This window comes from Lathyrus oleraceus, chromosome 7 (genome assembly GCF_024323335.1).
Source record: "Lathyrus oleraceus cultivar Zhongwan6 chromosome 7, CAAS_Psat_ZW6_1.0, whole genome shotgun sequence".
NCBI classification, from domain to species: Eukaryota; Viridiplantae; Streptophyta; class Magnoliopsida; order Fabales; family Fabaceae; genus Lathyrus; species Lathyrus oleraceus.
In genome coordinates, this window is record NC_066585.1 from 94798383 (window position 1) to 94820111 (window position 21729).

At 33.3% G+C, this 21729-nt stretch overlaps 2 protein-coding genes and 1 non-coding gene across 3 annotated transcripts; 2 read left to right on the forward strand and 1 right to left on the reverse strand.

Annotated features, from left to right (window-relative positions):
- The first annotated feature begins 1436 nt into the window (after window positions 1-1436).
- Window positions 1437-1517, forward strand: TRNAL-AAG (transfer RNA leucine (anticodon AAG)). Its single transcript has one exon. It is a non-coding gene; the product is annotated as a tRNA-Leu (tRNA).
- An 11239-nt stretch (window positions 1518-12756) lies between these two features.
- Window positions 12757-15499, forward strand: LOC127105474 (uncharacterized). The gene is made up of 10 exons (XM_051042662.1): window positions 12757-13061; window positions 13268-13363; window positions 13531-13605; window positions 13738-13806; window positions 14239-14315; window positions 14413-14501; window positions 14637-14766; window positions 14915-15005; window positions 15104-15169; window positions 15259-15499. Exons 1-10 carry the CDS (start codon window positions 12873-12875, stop codon window positions 15376-15378), a joined length of 1002 nt encoding a protein of 333 aa, XP_050898619.1. The 5' UTR covers window positions 12757-12872; the 3' UTR covers window positions 15379-15499.
- A 111-nt stretch (window positions 15500-15610) lies between these two features.
- On the reverse strand, window positions 15611-16795 carry LOC127105475 (stress enhanced protein 2, chloroplastic). Its single transcript, XM_051042663.1, has 2 exons — window positions 16108-16795; window positions 15611-16023 (listed from the first exon to the last, which is right to left on the reverse strand). The coding sequence occupies exons 1-2, from the start codon at window positions 16438-16440 to the stop codon at window positions 15778-15780; spliced, it is 579 nt and encodes a 192-aa protein (XP_050898620.1). The 5' UTR covers window positions 16441-16795; the 3' UTR covers window positions 15611-15777.
- Window positions 16796-21729: the final 4934 nt, after the last annotated feature.

Consider the following 21729-nt stretch of genomic DNA (forward strand, 5'->3'; position numbering starts at 1 on the left):
CTCTCAAGAAGAATTTTTGGGGACATGAGTATACCAAGTTATAAGACATGTGACTTCACGCACAAGAGAAGGGTGAATTATGTGTTTCAGAAAAACTTTTTTGAATTAAAATCAGAGTTTGAAAATGTTTTAGAAATATTTTAGAATTAAGCAGCAGAAAAGTAAAAGTTAAGGAAAGAGAGAAGAACACCAAAAGTTATAGAGATTCAGTCAAAGAAAAAGAACCCCCCCCCCCCCCCCACCCCTCACCCAAGAACTGTTATTGTGAGTATCCATTAAACTTAAGAGCTTTTTGTAGGTTGAACTCTCGAACTTCCTTATACAAGGAAAATGAAGTTTTTGGCTAACTTATAACCAAATATCAAATACGAAGAGAACTTGTGAGTCTTCCTTCCAAATAATGGATCGAGGCGATTAGTTTCCTTCCCACAAGAGATTTGGAATGGTTAGTCTCCAGGCTTCAAACTAAGATTTTACACGGGATGATCTTGAACCTAGGAGAGCTTTTAACACTAAGTTGAGCCCGCGAACCAAAACTTAGCTTTATACTAGGCTAGCCAAGAAAATGTGAGATTTTAACACCGGGTTGATCTCAAACCGAAAACAAGCTTTTAACATCAGACTGAGCTTGAACCGAATCTTGGTTTTATACCGGGCTGACCAAGAACCTATGAAATTTTAATACCGGGTTGATTTCAAAACCTAAACAAGAACTTGATCACAACATCCCCAAACCAAAGTTTTTCACGAATTTAGTTTTGAACCCAAATAAACAATCCATGATGAATATAATAAAAATTGGATATCAGAGATTGTACCAATGCTCGGAAGAAAATTTTGTACCTTTTATGCAGTGGACATATAGTCTAATTGATCATCAATTTAGTTCGTTTGGCCATGCAAGAACGATAATATATAATTAAAGTATTTGATTTAATTCTAGAAATAATTTTCTATATAGGAAGATTTTAATTTTGTATAGTCGATGAAATTAATTTATTGGTTTAGTATATATTAATTTGATGTAAATGATTTATTTTTGTTTGTATTAGGCAAGTTCTTCATTATAATTATTGAAACTTTTTGAGTTATATTTTAAATATTAAACTAGCATTTTATTTATGTTTTTAAATATTTGTACATGAAAAATAAAAAATAATTAATATAATTATATTATTTTACGCATGAATATGTAAAGACAATAAAAAGAATAAAATTGAATATATCAAGACATGAATCCAATCTCTAGTAATAAATGTGTACTTTTTAGAAATAGTAATTTAAAAATGTTAGTGTTAGAATTGATTTTTATTTGGGTTCATTAAGGAACTTAGATTAGATGCAGAAGTAAGAAGTAAGAGGTGCTGCAGGATTTGAAAAACATTCTTGCATTATTCAACGTTTAAATGACGTTGTTTTGAACAAATAAACAACAAGTTGATATGGCCGAGTTGGTCTAAGGCGCCAGATTAAGGTTCTGGTCCGAAAGGGCGTGGGTTCAAATCCCACTGTCAACAAATTATTTTTTAATTCGAATTTTTGCTTTATTGGTCTCTCAAGTCCTTCATTATTCCTCATCTGCTGCAACCTTCACCCTCCAATAAGCTAGAAACACTTAGAAATGAAACAGATAACAAAAATGTGGGTGTCATCGTCAACCATGCCTCACTCATCTTCTCTCCCCAAACATATTATTATTGCCATTATCACAACCTCCCAAAATTCACAACAAGATCTCCAAATTTCTATGTCATTTCAAACTTGAATAATGTAATAATCGAGCATTTCATTTTTATTTTATTTTATGATCATATATTTAATAAATCATCAAATAGTATACAATTAATTCTTTTAAATATTTTCCATCATATTTTCATTAATTAAATTCAAATATAAATTATATTCTTTTCTTTTATATTTATGATCATTTGTTTAATAAAACATCAAATAACTTTTTTTGGAACAGTATACAATTAAATCTTTTAAATATTTTCCATTATCATATTTTCATTAATTAAATTCAAGTTTAAATTATATTTTATTTTATTTTATATTTATGATAATTTGTTTAATAAAACATCAAATAATTTTTTTGGGGAAGAGTATACAATTATATAATTAAATCTTTTGAATATTTTTATTAAATAAATTCAAGTTTAACTTATATTCTTTGGTTTTATATTTATGATCATTTGTTTAATAAAACATCAAATGATTATTTTTTTGGAAGAGTATATAATTAAATCTTTTAAATATTTTCCATTATCATATTTCCATTAATTAAATTCAAGTTTAAATTAATGTTGATCCAGTTCGGTTATCTAGTCATAATCTGGATGCTATTGGTGGTGATGATCACAATGGTGAGCCATATAATTATGTTGATGATCAATAACTTTGAGATGAGGTAAATATTCAAACTAATGATGGTGAAGGGGAGAAAGATATGTCAAATGATGAGAATCTTGGTGAAACTCCAAAATATCTCAAGTTTAACTTAGGAGGTCTAACATGCATATACAACCTTCTACAAGGTATAATTCTGATGAGTATGTGACCTTGAGTGATGAGAGTGAACCCGAGTATTTTCAAAAGGCCATGAAAAGTGATGAAAATCAAAAGTGGATGGATGTAATGTATAGTGTGATGAAATCATTGTATGATAGTGACACTTATGATTTAGTGAAGCTTCCTAAAGGCAAAAGGGCTTTGGGAAATAGATGAATTTATAGAGTTAAATATGAGAGCAACTCTAAGTCTCCAAGATATAAATCCAGATTAGTGGTGAAGGGTTCCCGTCAAAGAAAGAGTGTTGATTTTAATGATATTTTCTCACTTGTTGTAAATATGTCATTAATTAGAATCGTGTTGAGTTTGGTTTCTACTCTTGATTTAGAGGTTGAGCAAACGGATGTGAAAATAACTTTCCTTCATGGTGATTTAGAGGAAGAGATCTACATGAAGCAAACCGATGGTTTTCAAGTTAAAGGTAAAGAAGATCATGTGTGTAGATTGAAAAAGAGTTTATATGGGTTGAAGCAGGCTCACAACACTCATCATTTGCAACACTCCATCTTTACCACACTAAACCTCTGCAACACTCAACCTCTGCAGCATTATATCTCTATTGACTATGGATGATGAACATCGAGGAACAATCAACAATATCTCGATATTTGTATGTTATTACATCTTCTTACTTATTTCGTATTTATTGCATATATATTTCTTATCTATGTTTTTATTATATATTACTTCTTCTTATTTTATTTCTTACTTATGTTTTATTAGGATCCAAAACGATTTCGATGCCGTGTACATTAATATGTACCCCACGATCCTTTGATAGAACCATATATTCGAGGATGCAGTTTTGGAAATCTCCTCAACACAGTTTTCGATGATGTATTTATTTCGTATATATTTCTAGTCATTGAGTCTCTCAGAATTAATTCTTTGCACATCTCTTAGAATAATCATCTTCGATAAAATGTATTTTACATACATAAATCAGGCCTTTAACTAAATGTCAATGCAAGATTATTCAAATCAAGATGTTTGTGATTAGAATAAAGAAACACATGTAAGCGTGATTTGAATCATGATTTTTTTTTAATTGAATCATGAAGAGCGGCCTTGGAGAGGCTCCTCCTGGAGATACCTTTGACGATGATGTTTGTTGCATCATGCAAGACCCTGTTTGTCATCTCCTGAGAGAAAGAAAAAAAAGGATGATAGGATCGGAGTGAAAGGTGTGACCTATGTTAGTTTTACTATGAGGCCACTGTATTGTCTAAAAAGTACATGTGTGTGGGTGTTCCACTTGCAAGGGTAGGGAGACTCAGACGCCATAGTAGGTATATTACTAGTTGGGACGGTGAGAGCTAGCTCACTGCAGCGAGTAGCCCTTTACGGTGATTTGTGAGGCTATTTGAGGGATTAGCTTCCACGAGGTGAGAGCCCCTGTTGGTGGTCGGCGCTACTTGGTTGCAGGTGGGCGGTTAGCTTTACAATGTCAGGGCTACTATGAGCGTGGAACTCTTTGCGTAATAATAAGTGTGTATGACTTTTGAGTCTATCAAATTTGAGGGATAACATATTTATAGGACTTCCCGATACCTAGGTTTTTCTTGGAAAAGGTCACCGCCCACCTAGTCAAAAGGTGGATAGTTCAATCCATATTCCCAAGGGAGACGTGGGTCAGTAATAACTATGACTTTCTCTTATTCAAAACACGTCTTATCCCACATTTTTTCACTCAAAGTTGAGGAAAACTTAAGAGAGAGGAGGTACCTCCCTTCGGGAAACCTCGTGTTGTTGCCTTTCCCTAGGGCGGTCCTAATTTGTTGCCCTAGGCAAGGTTATTTGAAAGTATAACACTACACAAAGTAAACGGAGTGTGGAAGTTGATCATGCTAAGCAAGAAGATGATATTCCCATCGATAACATCATGAAGAGGATTATTGAGAGTGTTACCAAGCCTCTAGAGAAAGTTGTAGCTAAAGACATGGTGGATGTTGATAAAGAAACTGAGTCTGACGAAGCACCTACTATTAAAGTTATGAAGAGTAAAGCTAGGTCTATGGCTGAAAGGGTGAAAGAGAAAAAGAAAAATTGTCCTCCCTAAAGAACATTGAAATTGTGAAGAAGAAAACTCTTCAAAGGACACCTGTGAGTAAGAAAAGAAAGGTTGAAGAGAAACCTATTGAGAATAATTCTCTAAAGAGAAAACTTGTTCAGTCAAGTGACTCTGAGACAGATGCTAAAGCAGATGTCCAAGATATTGTGTCCACCATAAGGAGAAATATGGTGGAAAATGGATTCTTGTGAATGTTATTGCTGTTACTCTTTATAATATGTCATTCCATTCTGAAACAAGTATTTAGAAGTGGAAATATGCATATCAAAGAAGAATGGCTTGTGAGAGAGAGCTAGACACAAAGCTCTTGACTGTAAAGAGATTGTGGACTTGATCAAAGTTGCTGGTTTGATGAAGACTGTAATTGATCTTGGCCCTTGGTATGAGAAGCTAGTCAAGGAGTTCATTATGAACATGTCACATGATTTCAATGTTGTAGGAAGTCAAGAGTATAAGTAGGTTTATGTTAGAGGGAAGTGTGTGAAGTTTTCTCCCTCTATTATTAATGAGTATCTGGCAAGAAGTAAGTCAGCAGGGTCTGAAAAAGTTACCTCCATTGATAATATTTCAAAGGAAATAACTACTGGTGAAATGAAATAATGACCCAACAAAGGATTACTCTCTTGTGGAAAACTGAGTGTGAAGTTTGTTGTTTTGAATAAAATGGGTGCATCTAATTGGGCACCTACAAATTACAGTTGTAGTTTAACCACAACTTTGGCTAAACAGATCTTCCTAATATGAACCAAAGCAAAGTTGAACTTTGGAGAGTATGTGTTTGATCATACCATGAAGCATGTTGATACTTTTCCTGTGAAGCTACCTATAACTTTTCCTTGCTTGATCCCTGGAATTATCTTGAAGCAACATCCTAAAATTTTGCATCCTCAAGACTCTCCACACAAAAATGTTGGGCCTATGACCCTTGATAAGAAGTTGTTAATGGGGACACATATCCCAAAAATTATGGTAAACATCAAGGGAAAAGTTCTTCTCTAATTTCAAAAGCCACGAGAAAGGATGTCTTACTTGAGCTAATGGAAGTATCAAACAATCTGCATGAGACAATTACTGCAAGTACCATCCGGAAGAGGAATGCGGATAAATTGATGAAAATGATGACCAAGGAGAAGGACGTTGAGGATGAAGAAAAGCTAATAGTGAAGAGGAAGAGAAATAAAATTCTTCAAGTGATGGAGAAGCTGACAACTCAGAATCCTCAAGTGAAGAAGAACAATCAAGCTCTAAAGATTGATGTCATCAAACTGAAGATGTTTTAAAGTTGTTTTTTTTTTTGCCTTTTGTTCTTAGGCTTATTTTTGTGGTTTTGTAATAACTTTGACTTATGTTACTCTAGTTGGTACTCATTTGTGTTTATGGTTATGTTGCCACTAACAATGTATGAGTCTCTTTTTTGCACCTGGTTATTTGATACCTTCTGATCTAGTTTTTCTTCTTTCAACATCTTTGCCAAATTATCAGAAAAAGGGAAGTAGGAGTATATGCCTAAATAACTGTCGTGTGTGTACTAACTTGAGTGTCTAATGTAATCATGCATGAATGTTTGTATGATTGTGTGGAATCTTGTGAACTTATGGTAATTCTTATGATGTTGTTCTTATGTGTGTATATTTATATTTATGATAATTTGTTTAATAAAACATCAAATAATTTTTTTTGGAAGAGTATACAATTATATAATTAAATCTTTTGAATATCTTTATTAATTAAATTCAAGTTTAAATTATATTGTTTGGTTTTATATTTATGATCATTTGTTTAATAAAACATCAAATGATTATTTTTTGGAAGAGTATACAATTAAATCTTTTAAATATTTTCCATTATCATATTTTTATTAATTAAATTCAAATTTAAATTAATGTTGATCAAATTCGATTATCTAGTCATAATCTGGATGCTATTAGTGGTGATGATCACAATGGTGAGCCATATAATTATGTTGATGATCAATAACTTCGAGATGAGGTAAATATTCAAACTAATGATGGTGAAGGGGAGAGAGATATATCACAGGATGAGAATCTTGGTGAAACTCCAAAATCATCTCAAGTTCAACTTATGAGGTCTAACAGGCAGATATAACCTTCTACAAGGTATAATTTTGATGAGTATGTGACCTTGAGTGATGAGAGTGAACCCGAGTGTTTTCAAGAGACCATGGAAAGTGATGAAAATCAAAAATGGATGGATGCAATGTATAATGAGATGAAATCATTGTATGATAGTCACACTTATGATTTAGCGAAGCTGCCTAAAGGCAAAAGGGCTTTGGAAAATAGATGGATTTATAGAGTTAAACATGAGAGCAACTCTAAGTCTCTAAGATATAAAGCCAGATTAGTGGTGAAAGGTTTCTGTCAAAGAAAGAGTGTTGATTTTAATGATCATTTGTTTAATAAAACATAAAATGATTATTTTTTGGAAGAGTATACAATTAAATCTTTTAAATATTTTCCATTATCATATTTTTATTAATTAAATTCAAGTTTAAATTAATGTTGATCAAGTTCGGTTATCTAGTCATAATCTGGATGCTATTAGTGGTGATGATCACAATGGTGAGCCATATAATTATGTTGATGATCAATAACTTGGAGATGAGGTAAATATTCAAACAAATGATGGTGAAGGGGAGAGAGATATGTCACAGGATGAGAATCTTGGTGAAACTCCAAAATCATCTCAAGTTCAACTTATGAGGTCTAACAGGCAGATATAACCTTCTACGAGGTATAATTTTGATGAGTATGTGACCTTGAGTGATGAGAGTGAACCCGAGTGTTTTCAAGAGACCATGGAAAGTGATGAAAATCAAAAATGGATGGATGCAATGTATAATGAGATGAAATCATTGTATGATAGTCACACTTATGATTTAGTGAAGCTGCCTAAAGTCAAAAGGGCTTTGGAAATAGATGGATTTATAGAGTTAAACATGAGAGCAACTCTAAGTCTCCAAGATATAAAGCCAGATTAGTGGTGAAAGGTTTCTGTCAAAGAAAGAGTGTTGATTTTAATGATATTTTCTCACTTGTTGTAAATATGTCATCAATTAGAATCGTGTTGAGTTTGGTTTCTACTCTTGATTTAGAGGTTGAGCAAACGGATGTGAAAGATAACTTTCCTTCATGGTGATTTAGAGGAAGAGATCTACATGAAAAAAACTGATGGTTTTCAAGTTAAAGGTAAAAAATATCATGTGTGTAGATTGAAAAAGAGTTTATATAGGTTGAAGCAAGCTCTAAGGCAATGGTAAAAGAAGTTTGAGTATGTTATGTGTGATAAAGATACTATAAGAGTACTTCATATCATTGCGTTTGTGTTAAAAAAATTTCTAACGATGACTTCATTATCCTGTTGTTACATGTTGATGATATGTTTATTGTAGGAAAAAGTATTTCTAGCATTAACAAGTTAATAAAGCAATTGGGAAATTCATTCGCCATGAAAGACATGGGAGCAGTTAAACACATTCTTTGCATTAGAATCATGTGTGACAGAAAAGAGAAAAAACTTTGGATGTCACAAGAATATTATATCGAAAGAGTGTTGCAAAGATTCAGAATGGAAAGTTCTAAGGCGGTAAGCACTCCTCTCGTTACTCATTTCAAGTTGAGTTCTAATCAAAGTCCTTTAAGTGAAGATGAAACATTTGATAGAAAACGTGTTCCTTACGCGTTTGTGGTGGGTAGTTTAATGTATGCAATGGTGTGTACGAGACCAGATATAACACATCTTGTTGGTACAGTCATTAGATTTTTATCTAATCCAGGTAGAGAGCATTTGAATGTTGTAAAATGGATTTAAGGTTCTTCAAGGTACTACTTCTGCGAGGCTTTGTTTTGGAGGAGATAAGCCTACTCTAGTGGGATACTCTGACTCTGATATGGATGGAGAAATTAATTCCAAAAAGTCCACTTTGGGCTATATGATTAAATTTGCAGGGGGAGTTATGGTTTGGCAGTCCAGACTGCAAAAGTGTGTAGCACTGTCTACTACAGAGGCTAAGTTCATTGCAATTGCCAAAGCATGCAAAAAGTTACTATGATTGAATAATTTTTTGCAGGAGCATGGTTTTGTGCAATACAAATATGTGTTATTTGTTGATAGTCAAATTGCTATTCATCTTGGTAAGAATCCGACTTTTCGTAATAGGTCCAAACACATTGATGTGAGATATCATTAGATATATGATATTTTGGATGTTAAATTGTTGGAGTTAGTTAAAGTTCATACAAATGATAATGGTTTTGATATGATGACTAAAGCATTACCAAGAGAAAAATTTGAAGCTTGTTATGATATCGCCGGTTTGGGGATTTCCTTCACGTAGTTGCGAAGGGAGATTTGATGGGTTTGGACTCCCTTTTTATGTGGAGGAATACCCAAATATGATTAGCCTATTTGTTTTACTTAATTAAGTAGAGAGGATCTATTTAGGGTTGAGATAAATAGAGAGAAAATAAGTATTCAAAAGAGAGAAAATAGGAGAGAAACTCATTCCCATTTTTCTGCAACTAGTCTCATTAAATCGATGATCCCTAATTTATTAATCGTTGAATCGAGCTCAAGTTTAGAAGGCAAGTTTGTAACACATGCATCTAAATTTTGACCATTCCAAATTTCAAAAAAAAAAGTTTGAGGTGAGAGTTAACTGCTTCACACTGAAGCTACAGATTTTGGAAATTTTTCATCTTTTTTATTCTTATTTGTAAGCTAGTTTTCTTTGTGATTTTCGGTTGTTAACGCTAATTTGTGAATCACTTTAAGACTCTCTTGTACCCTTAATTTATTATAGTGGAGTTATTTATTTGGTGTGGACGACTCGTGGTTTTTACTAGTTTTTCATGTTAAAAATATCAGTGTTCTTTTGTGCCTTTATTTGTTCGATTTGTCGTCTTATATTTGTTGTTGATCCTCAAGGTTCCTACAAGTCTGGGGAATTTTATATCCGCTTCGCATTGGTGTGTTATTGTATCTTAATTTCTCATCACCATGCTCTTAATCTTGGATGAGGACTGAGAGATCCACATATAACAATTGTCTTTGGATCTTGAACCATTCATTAGCACCTCTTGATCTTTGCTAGAGACAATACATTTAGACTTGTTGTAGCTAACATTTAGACCATAATCACATAGTTGACTTATGCTGATCAAGTTAGTAGTTAATCCTTCTACCAACAACACAACATCAAGACAAGGAAAACCTGGACTAACAAGTTTGCATATGCCTTTGATTCTTCCTCTAACTTCATTATCAAAGTTAATATAACTATTAGAGTATGGTTTTAACTCTTCAAGATAGATCTTTTCACCAGTCATGTGCCTTGAACATCCATTATCAAAATATCAATATTCTCTAGAGGAAACTCTAAGAGATGTATGAGCTATAAGAAAAGTGACAGGTTTCTTGGATTTTCACACTTTCTTTGCTCTAGTTTTCTTCCCTTTCCTTTTGTTATGCCTTGGCTGACTATTTGACTGAGGATATTCATACAGTTTAAAGCAAACGGATCTTATATGGCCATATCTTCCATAATGGTGACACCTCAAAGATAATTTTTTCTTGCATTTGTTATTAGGGGACACATGTTGAGCGGGATGCTGGGACATGTGGTCCTTCATTAGAAACACATTTCTTTTCAGGAGCAACAAACTTCTTAGTGAGGAATTTGACCTTTTTGTTCATGGAACTATAGTCAAACCATATAGCCTTCTTCTCCCCAATCTCCAATATCTCATATATCATCTTAGAACCACTGTTCAACATGCGAACATATTTGTTCATATTGTCAAGTTTGGACATTAACAATGCAACTTCCTCTTCCAAACCTGTAATGGTTGAACCAAACTTATCTTTTTCAAGGAGTATAACACTTATGGTCTTCTTTTGTTTCTCTTCTCTCAAGCAAGATTCCTTCTATTCAGTGAGCAACTATGTATATGTTTCAACAAGTTCTTCTGTTGACATCTCTTCATCACTAGACTCACTACAAGAATCATATTTCCCAGTAAAATCCATCACTTTATTAGATATTTCTCCTTCACTTTCATCATCAGAATCAGTCTAAGTGATTGACAAACCCTTTTTCTATTTCTTTAGAAAAGTAGGACATTTAACTTTAATGTGACCAAACCCTTCACATTCATGACATTGAATTATTTTGCCTATGTTCAAGGGACTGATGTCTGACACCTTGTATGGGTCATTTTTCCTCCATCTTCTGTCAAGTTTCTTCAAATAGATGTTAAGATTTCCCCTAACAAGAGCTATAGCCTCTGCAAAATTTTCTCCGTCATGATCTTCATCCTCTTCAGTGTTGGACACAAAAGCTATACTTTTATTCTTCTTTTATGATCTTTCATTTATAGTCACTTTAAAGGTTTGAAGAGAGCCAATGAGTTCATCAACCTTCAAGATGCTTAAATCTTAAGCTTCTCCAATAGCTATTACCTTCATGTCAAACTTCTTAGGCAAAAATTTGAGGATTTTTCTGACCAACTTCTCTTCTGACATCTTCTCTACCAAGGAAAATGAATTATTGACAATGTTTCTAAATCTGATGTTGAAATCAGAGATAGATCCATCTTCATCCATTCTCAGCTTCTCAAACTTTATAGTGAAAAGTTGCAACCTTGACGTTCTAACCTTGGATGTGCCTTTATGGGAAGTTTTGAGAATCTCTCATACATCTTTGGCTTCAGTACATATGTTGATCAGTCTAAACATGTTATTGTAAACACCACTGAAAATAGTATTTTGAATGTCTTCTGCATCAATCCAAGAGCTTCATTATCTTTTGCATCAATACATTCAGCTATAGACTTCAAACTTGTTGTACCATCTTGAAAAGTAATCATGGGATGTTTCCACCCTTTTATCATAACCTTCCAAGTTTTGTTGTCTATAGATTTGAGAAAGACGTCCATTTTAGCTTTCCAATAGCCATAATTGGTGTCATCCAAAATAGTAGGTCTGTTGATAGACCATTCATCCTTCGTGTTGTCCATAGGATTATAAAATATCTCTCTAGAGTTCACCCAAACAGAACATGGTGTCTGCTCTGATACCAATTTAAAATTTCGTTCCCAAGAGGACAGATGTTGAACACGATGTTGGGATAACTTGTACAACTTGTTAAACCAGTAAGACAACAATATAATAGCAGCAACAACACAATGCATAAAGCAATAAAATAACATATGAGATTGGTAACATAGTTCAGTAAAACCATACCTACGTTTGGGGGGTACTCTACCCAAAAAAGGAAATTCACTACTTCGAATTAGTACTCTAATCCCTATTGACTTTCTGAAACATAGAGTGGTCATTAGGGATACTCTAATCCTAATGACTTTCTATTTAAGACTCCCCCTAAATATGAGAATCCCTATTACTTTCTCTCAATCACTAACCGTTAATGATCAACTTCAATAATAACTCTATTGATTGTTGAGTTTACAACTCAACTAAGACAAACCAACAACTATGCAAAGTTACTGAAACATAAAGTGATGTACACAAATAGATTCAACACTAATGCAACATTAGCGTGGAATACAAAAGATAAGAGACTCACAAACCCTAGGCACTAAGATCTTAATCTAGCGCACAAAACCCTTACAAAACATGAGAATTGAGTCTCCTTATATATCAATGTCTTCTGGACTTTTCTCCCTTGGATATCTGAATTAAATGCGTCTAGAATAATAGCTGAATCTTGTTGAATTTGATATGCTCCATAAAATTTAAGATATTATTTATTATATTTAAATTTAAATATTCATTCAAATCTGGTTTGATCTTCAATCGTTGTCAAACTAATCAAACAAACATTACTAAATAATCTACAATAAATCTGATTGAATCTCAATTAAAAATTTCACACCAAACAACATTCATCATGGTCTGCTAACCAGAGCCCGATGTTACAGTGCACACATGCTAGAACATCATATTTCATATATTCCACCCGTAGATCCAAATTAGCTCTTCTCCATGAATTATGGATCTTCTTTTAATTATTATTTTACGATTTGTTAATTTCAATTATTATTTTAAGAGATCAATGAAACTAGTAATAATGAAAAGCGAAGTTGCTTCAGGGGTCCCACATAGCCTCTCAAGTCCTTCCTTATTCCTTATCTGCTGCAACCTCCACCCTCCAATAAGGCAGTAACACTTAGAACCGAAACAGATAACAAAAATGTGGGTGTCAGCCATGTCTTACTCATCTTCTCTCCACAAACCATACTATTATTACCATAATATTAATAATTTCCATTATCATCACCATCCAAGATGCCTCAACATCAACCTCCCTAAATTCACAACAAGAGCTTCCTCTGCTGCACCTGGTGTTGACCTGAACACCCTTGATTCTGCAATTGCAAAGGTCTTACCACCCAATTTCTATGTCAATTAAAACCTGAATAATGTAATAATAGAGCGTTAAATTTTTTTAGGCATACATGATGTAATACTTGACAATGGGGAGTATGAAGATCTTCTTAAATTCATGTTCAAATTAATTCTTTTGTTTTACATTTATGATCCTATGAAACTGAATTAACAGGTATGTAATAAAATATTTGTGTGCAGAAAGATAGCAATGCTGTTAAAGAGGCACTTGATCAACTCAGTCAAATTGGCTGGGCCAAGAAATGGAGTTCTCAACCATATGTTTCACGTCGCACGGTTAGTCTCCATTACATATGTTCAAGTTCTGGATAGATTCCAATAGACATTGCAATAAAGAAATTCATGTGTCCGATGTCTTACATGTGTCATGTCAGATGTTGTCGAATTTTTTAAAATTATTATCGACGTTGTCTGTGTTAATGCTTCCAAATTTTGTGCACCAGACATCAATTCGAGAGCTGACAACTTTAGGGATTAAAAATGCGGAGAACCTTGCAATTCCTAGTGTTAGAAACGATGTAAGTTTTCAGAATTGTTTTTTATTTTTTACTTTTGTAGTATCATATGGAATTTATACATAACATATGAGTTTCTTGAGAAATAAGTTTGTCCCAAGGCCAGCATATAACATAGACCTCTTTGTGTTGCAGGCAGCTTTTCTCTTTACTGTGGTTGGAACAACTGGATTCTTAGGTATTCTGGCTGGACAGCTTCCCGGGGTATGTATGCCCTCCACTCTTCTGTTTTGCTCTGTATGTGTGTTCATTGATCATGAGCGCAATGACTTGTTTTTAGAAGCAAGATGAAGTCTAGGAGTGTTATTCGTAAATGTGAATTATAATATCTATGGTTTCAAATTGTGGTTGCATTGAAGCTGTTAAAATATTGTGACTATTGTGCTTTGAACTTATTTTATGTTTGAGATCTTTATAATCCCTTGCAAATTTTTGTGAAGACTTTGAAGCCTGTATCAAGGCGCATCCGCTTCATTGGGACATCACATTGCGTATTTTTTTAATGATTTTCAAATGCAATGTGATACTGAAGACATATAGCACAATGTTGTCTTAACCTTGAAGTTATAACTTGCTATTTTCCATTTAGTCTCTCTTTTTTTACCATCATTGATTAATGGTTGCTGATTGATGCAGGATTGGGGCTTCTTTGTACCATACTTGATTGGGAGTATTTCCTTAGTGGTTTTGGGCATAGGTAGCACTTCGCCTGGGTAAGAATTAGGTTTACCAAGTAGCAGTGAATGCTCTCTTTAGTATGGATTCAGTGTTTGCCATAACATTAATGCTCTAATTAATATGCTAGTGTAGGCTTCTCCAAGCAGCTATTAGCAGCTTTTCAACAGTTTTTCCAGATTATCAAGAAAGGATTGCTAGACATGAAGCAGCACACTTTTTGAGTAATGCCCTTTTGCATTCTTTGACTGATTTACATATATACATACATACATATACACAAAGTATGAGATGTACTGGCTTTTCATTTCATCAAGCACTCTATAACTCGGCTTTTTTTGTTCTTTTGTTCGTTCTAGTTGCTTATCTTCTTGGCTTACCGATTTTTGGATATTCGTTGGATATTGGAAAAGAGCATGTCAATCTCATTGATGAGAGGCTTGAAAAGCTTCTGTATAGTGGCCAGCTTGATACTAAGGAGCTAGATAGGTATTTACCAGGAGGCTTTAGTCAAGAAAATGCAGATATGATATAACATGAACATGGAATGTCTGTCACTTGTGATAATTTGTTAAGAACAAAGTACCAAGATGAATATGATTTGAAAAAACAGATTCTTATTGTTTTTTTTTATCAGATTGGCTGTTGTATCAATGGCTGGACTAGCAGCAGAAGGTTTAACATATGACAAGGTGATTGGTCAATCAGCTGATCTTTTCACACTCCAGGTTTGAAAACCTCTATTTCCAAAATATTGTTAATATTAAACTACTCACTTTTATTAGATCAAATAATAATAATTTGAAAAACATATAACTTCCTACAGAGGTTTATCAACAGAACCAAGCCACAACTCAGCAAAGATCAGCAACAAAATCTCACCAGATGGGCTGTAAGAGATAGACACAAAATAACATTGCAAGTATATTTCAAAAGCTCATATTTATGCATTTTTATCCTCAAAAAACTCGAATTTTGCAGGTTTTATTTGCTGCTTCTCTCTTGAAAAACAACAAGGGAATCCATGAAGCCTTAATATCATCGATGACAAAGAAGGCGAGCGTACTAGAGTGCATTCAAACAATCGAAAGCGCGTCATAGTTCAATGTTAAACTTTTATAAGCTGTTATATACAAATCACATTCTCCTGTATAAACAAAGTTTACAAACTTATTTTCCTTTTACATTATATATAAAAATGCAAATCATTAAGTTCTTGATATATATTTTGAATTTCCAAGCAAAACATGTAACTTTGTTAAGACATTTTGTATTTGATTCTTGTAATATAATATTATTAAACTGGTGATTGAACAACACAATACAAACGTGATTCAATATTAAATTAGTGTATGATTCAATTTATCATAGCAGCAACATTACATCTTCTATTTATCCAATATATAATCTAAATATACAATATACATATACACTTTGTATACTATCACTAGTACACGAGATGGATCTTCCTTATACTATATGATTATTGTGCAGCGTGTATCAGATTTCATCATAGAATAAACCGTCGATGATTTGATCAATTAGCGAATCAATGAAGGAATTGTAGCTAACGGTGAAGATTCGATCCACTTTGGAACGCGCACTTGAGAACCAAGCAAACAAAGCTGCGAAAGTAACCGCGCTTAAACAAACTCCACCGGCCTCCGTTATCCCTGTAATATCCATTTTCTTGAACACCGAGTTTCCCGTCACCAACTCCACCGTAACCGTCGCCGCGAACACCATCTGCACCGCCACATCAATAGAAAAATTAATAATTATTATTTGTAATGGTAACGCTGAGTGTTAGTTAGAGTTAGGTTTAGTTACCATGGCGAGACGACCGGAGATGATTTCGAAATCTTGGCTTTTCTTGGAGCTTTCAATGTATTCCGAAAGCGTGGCGAAGAATGATGACACGTCATCGCTAACTTGCGTATCTCGTTTACGAGTTTTGATTACGGCGGCGATTGGATCGGAGCCGTAGGATCTGAGGGTGCATAGGCGCGGTTGCAGGAGGATGTTGGTGTTGGCGCCTTCTGGTTCGGTTGGTTTGGATTTTGGGATGGAAAACTGAAGCGGGGCGGGTTTTTCGGGGAGAGGACGTAAGGATGGTTTGGGCGGGCGGAGGTCGCAGTGAGTGACGCGCGTGGTAGATGCCATGAAAGAATGATATAGTTTGTGAGTAGAGAGGGAGAAGAGGAAGTTGAATGATAAGGTGTTAAGTGAAGTGAGTAATAAGTCGTAATGAAAACGTGTAGGTGAATGCGGGGAAGAAGTTGGATACACGTAACACACACGACTATCAGACAAAATTTTGAGGTCCCCTTTTCTTCTTCTCCTATAATTTGCCGCTGTTATTGAATCTTATTATTGGTATGCCTTATGGTCAATTTTGGAGATGAGGGTGCCTTATGGTCAATTTTGGAGATGAGGGTGCCTTATGGTTAGTTTGGAGAGGAACAGGCTGGGAATAGGGGATCTACTACTGTTTTAAATCCGGACAGTTTTGGCCGATTGGACAGGTTAAATTGTAAATCGGAGGAGATACCAGTTCGATAAATCATTATACCATACTTGTAAATCATCAAGTGAAAATCGACGTGATTCGACCAGAATTTCATTTTTATATTTTCACATTATTTTCAATATAAATTTTATTATTTAAATTAAAAATTTATGTTAGCAAATGTTTTTTTCTTCTATTCTTCTATTTTATCTTTTATTTTTAACTATTTATATAGAGCATAATATTTGTTTATGTTATAAATTAATTTATAATATTATTATATCATACAATTGCTTTTTCAAATTGTATTAATTTATAAGCATCAATTAATTATAATGGTTGGAAGTTAGAATTTTATTTAAGATTGTTATTCAACTTATTTGAATGATTAAATTTATAGAATTATTTTTATAGATTTTATAGTTATGAAATTTATATTAAGAATTATATTTTATGAATATATATATTTTTTTAATTTGTTTAAATTGAATTAAAAGGCATGCGGTCCAACAGTGACCGAATGATTCAATAGATTGATCGGGGTTTTAAAACATTATCGACTAATAAGGTTCTATTGTCTAATCTACCTAATCGCATGACATATTAGATTTTTTTTCAAAATTTAGATTTTTTTTATAAATCTATTTAGTTAAAAAGATTAGATCATGGACCATAAAAGATATCAACTAAAATTATTATTGTAACTATATCATATTTTATACATTGAATTAAAATGCAAAAATAAAGTTTAATTATATTGCAAAACTTATGAAAATTAGTTGAAAAAACCTTATGAACAATGTCATAAATTGTTTTCATAAATTTTCTCAAACAAATATTATCACAAAACTTATTATTTAGTAAATTCGAATAAGTCAATGCAAACAAATATTTAAACTTGTTGATCTTTTAATTTCTATTTAAATATTAATTCAATTACTTATTTACATATGTTCAAATATATGTTAAAATGTAATAGATCATTAAATAGGTTAATAAATCATGTCAAACTTAGATCTTGAATTTTTTAATAGCTCAACCCCAAATTTTGACAAATTATAACCTCTAAAGAGGAGGTGGGGTCAGTTTGGAGATAAAAGGAGGAAATGGATTTCAATTACTAAATATTTAGTTCAAAATATGAAGGAGTTGGAGTGACGAGAAATTTTAATTACAAAATATATTTGATTCATAAGGGTAGAAGAGATATTTTAAAATTAAAACTTAAATGCATTTTTAATCCCTTAATTTGTGTGTTTTAAATAATTGATCATCTATTATAAAACCAGTTATTCTTATTCCTTAATTTTGGTGGCAATTGGTTTTTGTGGTCCCCTCCACTTTTGTGTACGTGACAATGATGATTAGGATAAAAAAAATTATTTTTGATTACCTGACACGGATGACTGCAAAATTTATTATTTAATATTATTTTATAGAATAAATTAATAAATTTAATTCAATTATTTTAGAAATTAACTAATTAAAGTTTATAAAAGAAATACTTTTGGTTTATAGCCTATTTCTTTTTAGCCTCACTTTAATACATAAGATGACATTAAGTCAAGTATGAATGAGGTTTATAAACACTCATTTGATTTACAAACAAGCCGATGTGAGATCTTATACATTTTCTTGTTAATGAGCAATTTCAATCAACTTGGACTCTGAACCTTTTAAACATCCAAAGCAAATTTCAAATGGCATACCCTTTTCATATCCTACTGGAACAATCACTCCAAGATAATCTCCAATAGCAAGGATGCTACTAATTTTGGATGTTTCTTGTTGAAAGATATCACATATGCCAAGCTTTTTACTGGTGACGCAACTAAATCTTTCAGGTATGCGTTCAATGATAATTTGTCTACCATCTCAACCATAATTGTGCATGCGATCCTTACTCCCACAATTGACAACTTAATTCGATAATTTGTCTACCATCTCAACCAAAATTGTTCATGTGATCCTTACTCCCATGTGATCCTTACTTCCACAGTTGACAACTTTATTGTTCTATTTCCTTGGTAATTACCATGGACAAGCAACATTGTCTGACGAGTTCACAAAATTAAAAGGAAAGGAAAAAAAAATAAAAAACTGAGTGCTCCATGGGAGAATAAGTTATCTAAAGTAATTTGGTTGAGAACTTACAGTGACATGGTATGGTCCTTGATGATCAGATGGGTATCTGTAATTATCTACAATTTGGTTAAGAACTTACAGTAACGTAGATGCCTTGATAACCGTATCGATTTGCTCTTCATGTTATCGTTCCTCATTTTGTTGCTTTTCTCTCTCTTATTGGTCATTTTTTATGTTGTTGCTCTTCATGTTATCATCCCTCATTTTGTAATGTATGTTCATGGTTTCCAGCATTACTCACCTTTGTTTCTATATATGATTCTTCATCAGAATCCTCTATGTCACTACCATCGTTACCTAAATCAAGAGTAATTTTTTCTTCTTCTTCTGAATTTACGTTCCAATCTCATTTTTCTCCTTCTTCAAATATGACATCCCTGTTTACTGTGATTTTCTATAATATTGGATCATACAACCGGTAAGCCTTTGATTCATCACTCACTCCAATTAAGATACATTTACGACTTCTATCATCAAGTTTAGTTCTCTTATGCTCAGGTATATGTATGTGTGCAATGGATCCAAACACCCTAAAATAGGCAACTCTAGGTTTAAGTCCACTCCATCTTTCTTCTGGTATCATTTCCTTTACTGCTTTGGTAAGGCTTCTGTTAATCACATGATTTGTCCACTTTGCAACTTATGCCCATAAAGTCTTTGGCACCTCTTTCTCAGTAAGTAAGCAACATATCATATTAATAATTGTTCGATTTCTTCATTCGACTACCCCATTTTGTTGTGGTGTGAAAGTAGCTGTTAATTTTTGTTTAATTCCATTATCTAGGCAGAACTGATTGAACTTGTTTTAGGTGAATTCTCCTCCCCTGTCTATTCGTAAACAACATATATGTTTCTGAGCTTCTTTCTCAACCAGATTCTTGAAGCATTTGAATATCTCAAATGTTTCGCCTTTTTTCACAAGAAAATAAATCCAAGTTTTGCGAGAGTAGTCATCTACAAACACTAGCAAATATCGCTTACCACTATGAGAGATTGGAGTGATTGGACCACACAGATCTGCATGCACCAATTCAAGTTTTTCTGATGCTCTCCAATTACTTTTCTATGGTATTTTGTCTCGGTGTTGCTTGCCAATATTACACACTTCACAAACCCCCTCAATTTCCTTGAACATTGGTAGGCCCTTCACCATTTGTTTCTTTTGTAGAGAAACTATGAACTTATGATTTACATGCTCGTACCTCATATGCCATATATTCTCCAAGTTCTCCTCATCAACCTTTAAGCATTTCCGCCGAAGCGGTTTTAATATAACATGAATCACAAACATCTGGTTCAGAGTCATGTTGTTGTCTATAATTTTCCCTCTTTGAGGACGATAAATTTTGCATGCACCTTCTTTTATTATTATTATCAGGAATATTTCTTGAAGTTGACATATACTTAACAAATGGTTGGTTAATTCAGGTACAAAGTAAACATCACTCACAGTTAGAATGATTTCATCCACTTCAAACCTGAAACTTCCTTTTCCCATTGTAGACATTCTTAAGTTGTTTCCCAATCTAACAGTACAACTGAAATTTTCATCTAGTTCTACAAACCACTTTTTATTTCCTGTCATGTGATTTGAACAACCAAAATTAAGAAACCGTATCCCCTTGTGTTTAATATCTTGAACTTCGACATGAGCCATTAGGAGTAACTCCTCATCCTCATCAAACGCAACATAGTTTGCTTCTTTTTCTAGACTTGGACATTCAAATTGGTAGTGTCCTTGTTTTTTACACCGATAATATATAATAGCACTCCTATTTACAAATGGCTTTGCTCTTCCCGTCCCCTAACATAGTTGCTACCTCTTCTTTGAAAATTGTTTCTTCCTCTCTCACGTCCATAACGCGTTCTATGCTTAACTTGCTCTTCACCCCGCTTCTCTCTTACCTTTTGCTTATGAACAAGTATTGAAATTTACAGCTCATCCACGGTTAGGAGATCAATCTCCTTAGACTCTTCAATTGAGCATACGACAAAATTGAAGTTTTCTATCAAAAATCTAAGTATTTTCTCAACGATTTTCACATTGTTCATATTCTCTCTGCAATTACTCATGTCATTTGCCGTTTCCATCACTCTTCCAAAATAATCATTCTCTGATTCACTTATCTTCATCTTTAATGTTTCGAATGTCCGTCAAAGTCTCTGCAACTGCGCACGTTTTACCCTAGTGCTTCCTTTGTACTTGACTTTCATGGATTCCCACAGCTGTTTAGTTGTTTCTTTCCGGGTAATAGTTTTTAAGATGGATTTGTCAATGGCCTGGAATAGATAGTTCTTTACTTTCAGATCTTTGAGTTTTTCTTCATCCAATGCCTTTTGTTATGTTGTAGTTATCTCTTCATTCTCCTTTGGTTCCTTTATTCCAGACTCAATAACACTCCAATACTCCTTTGATTGAAGTAGATTCTCCGTTATCAAACTCCAATGATCATAATCTCCATCAAACTTGGGCATATTTGGTGCAGTAAAATTGTTGGATTCAGTCATTTCACATATTTGAGTCACTCTAGTGTTTTTTCTCTCAAACACTCTTGTTTACTCACTATATCATGCCTTGTGATGGAGCTTTGATACCAAATGAAGAAGTAGTAATAACTTTAATAATATTAATCAAGTGAGATCACTTCTTATTATTACAATAAGGAATACAAACTATAATAACCAATAATACTTATTCAACTTTTTCTATTATTAAACTTAATTAAATTAAACTTTCTATTTATAATAAAGACTAATTCTGAGTAAATGTACCAACAAATATGAATGTGCATTATGTG

Bases quoted from the DNA above. Each gene is read 5' to 3' on its own strand.
- LOC127105475 (XM_051042663.1), bottom strand. From the start codon at position 16,440: ATGGCATCTACCACGCGCGTCACTCACTGCGACCTCCGCCCGCCCAAA. The intron at 16,024-16,107 runs GTAACTAAACCT...GTGGCGGTGCAG, and splicing joins TCTCCGGTCGTCTCGCCATG to ATGGTGTTCGCGGCGACGGT.
- LOC127105474 (XM_051042662.1), top strand. From the start codon at position 12,873: ATGTGGGTGTCAGCCATGTCTTACTCATCTTCTCTCCACAAACCATAC. The intron at 13,364-13,530 runs GTTAGTCTCCAT...TTTGTGCACCAG, and splicing joins CATATGTTTCACGTCGCACG to ACATCAATTCGAGAGCTGAC. The intron at 14,502-14,636 runs GTAATGCCCTTT...TGTTCGTTCTAG, and splicing joins TGAAGCAGCACACTTTTTGA to TTGCTTATCTTCTTGGCTTA.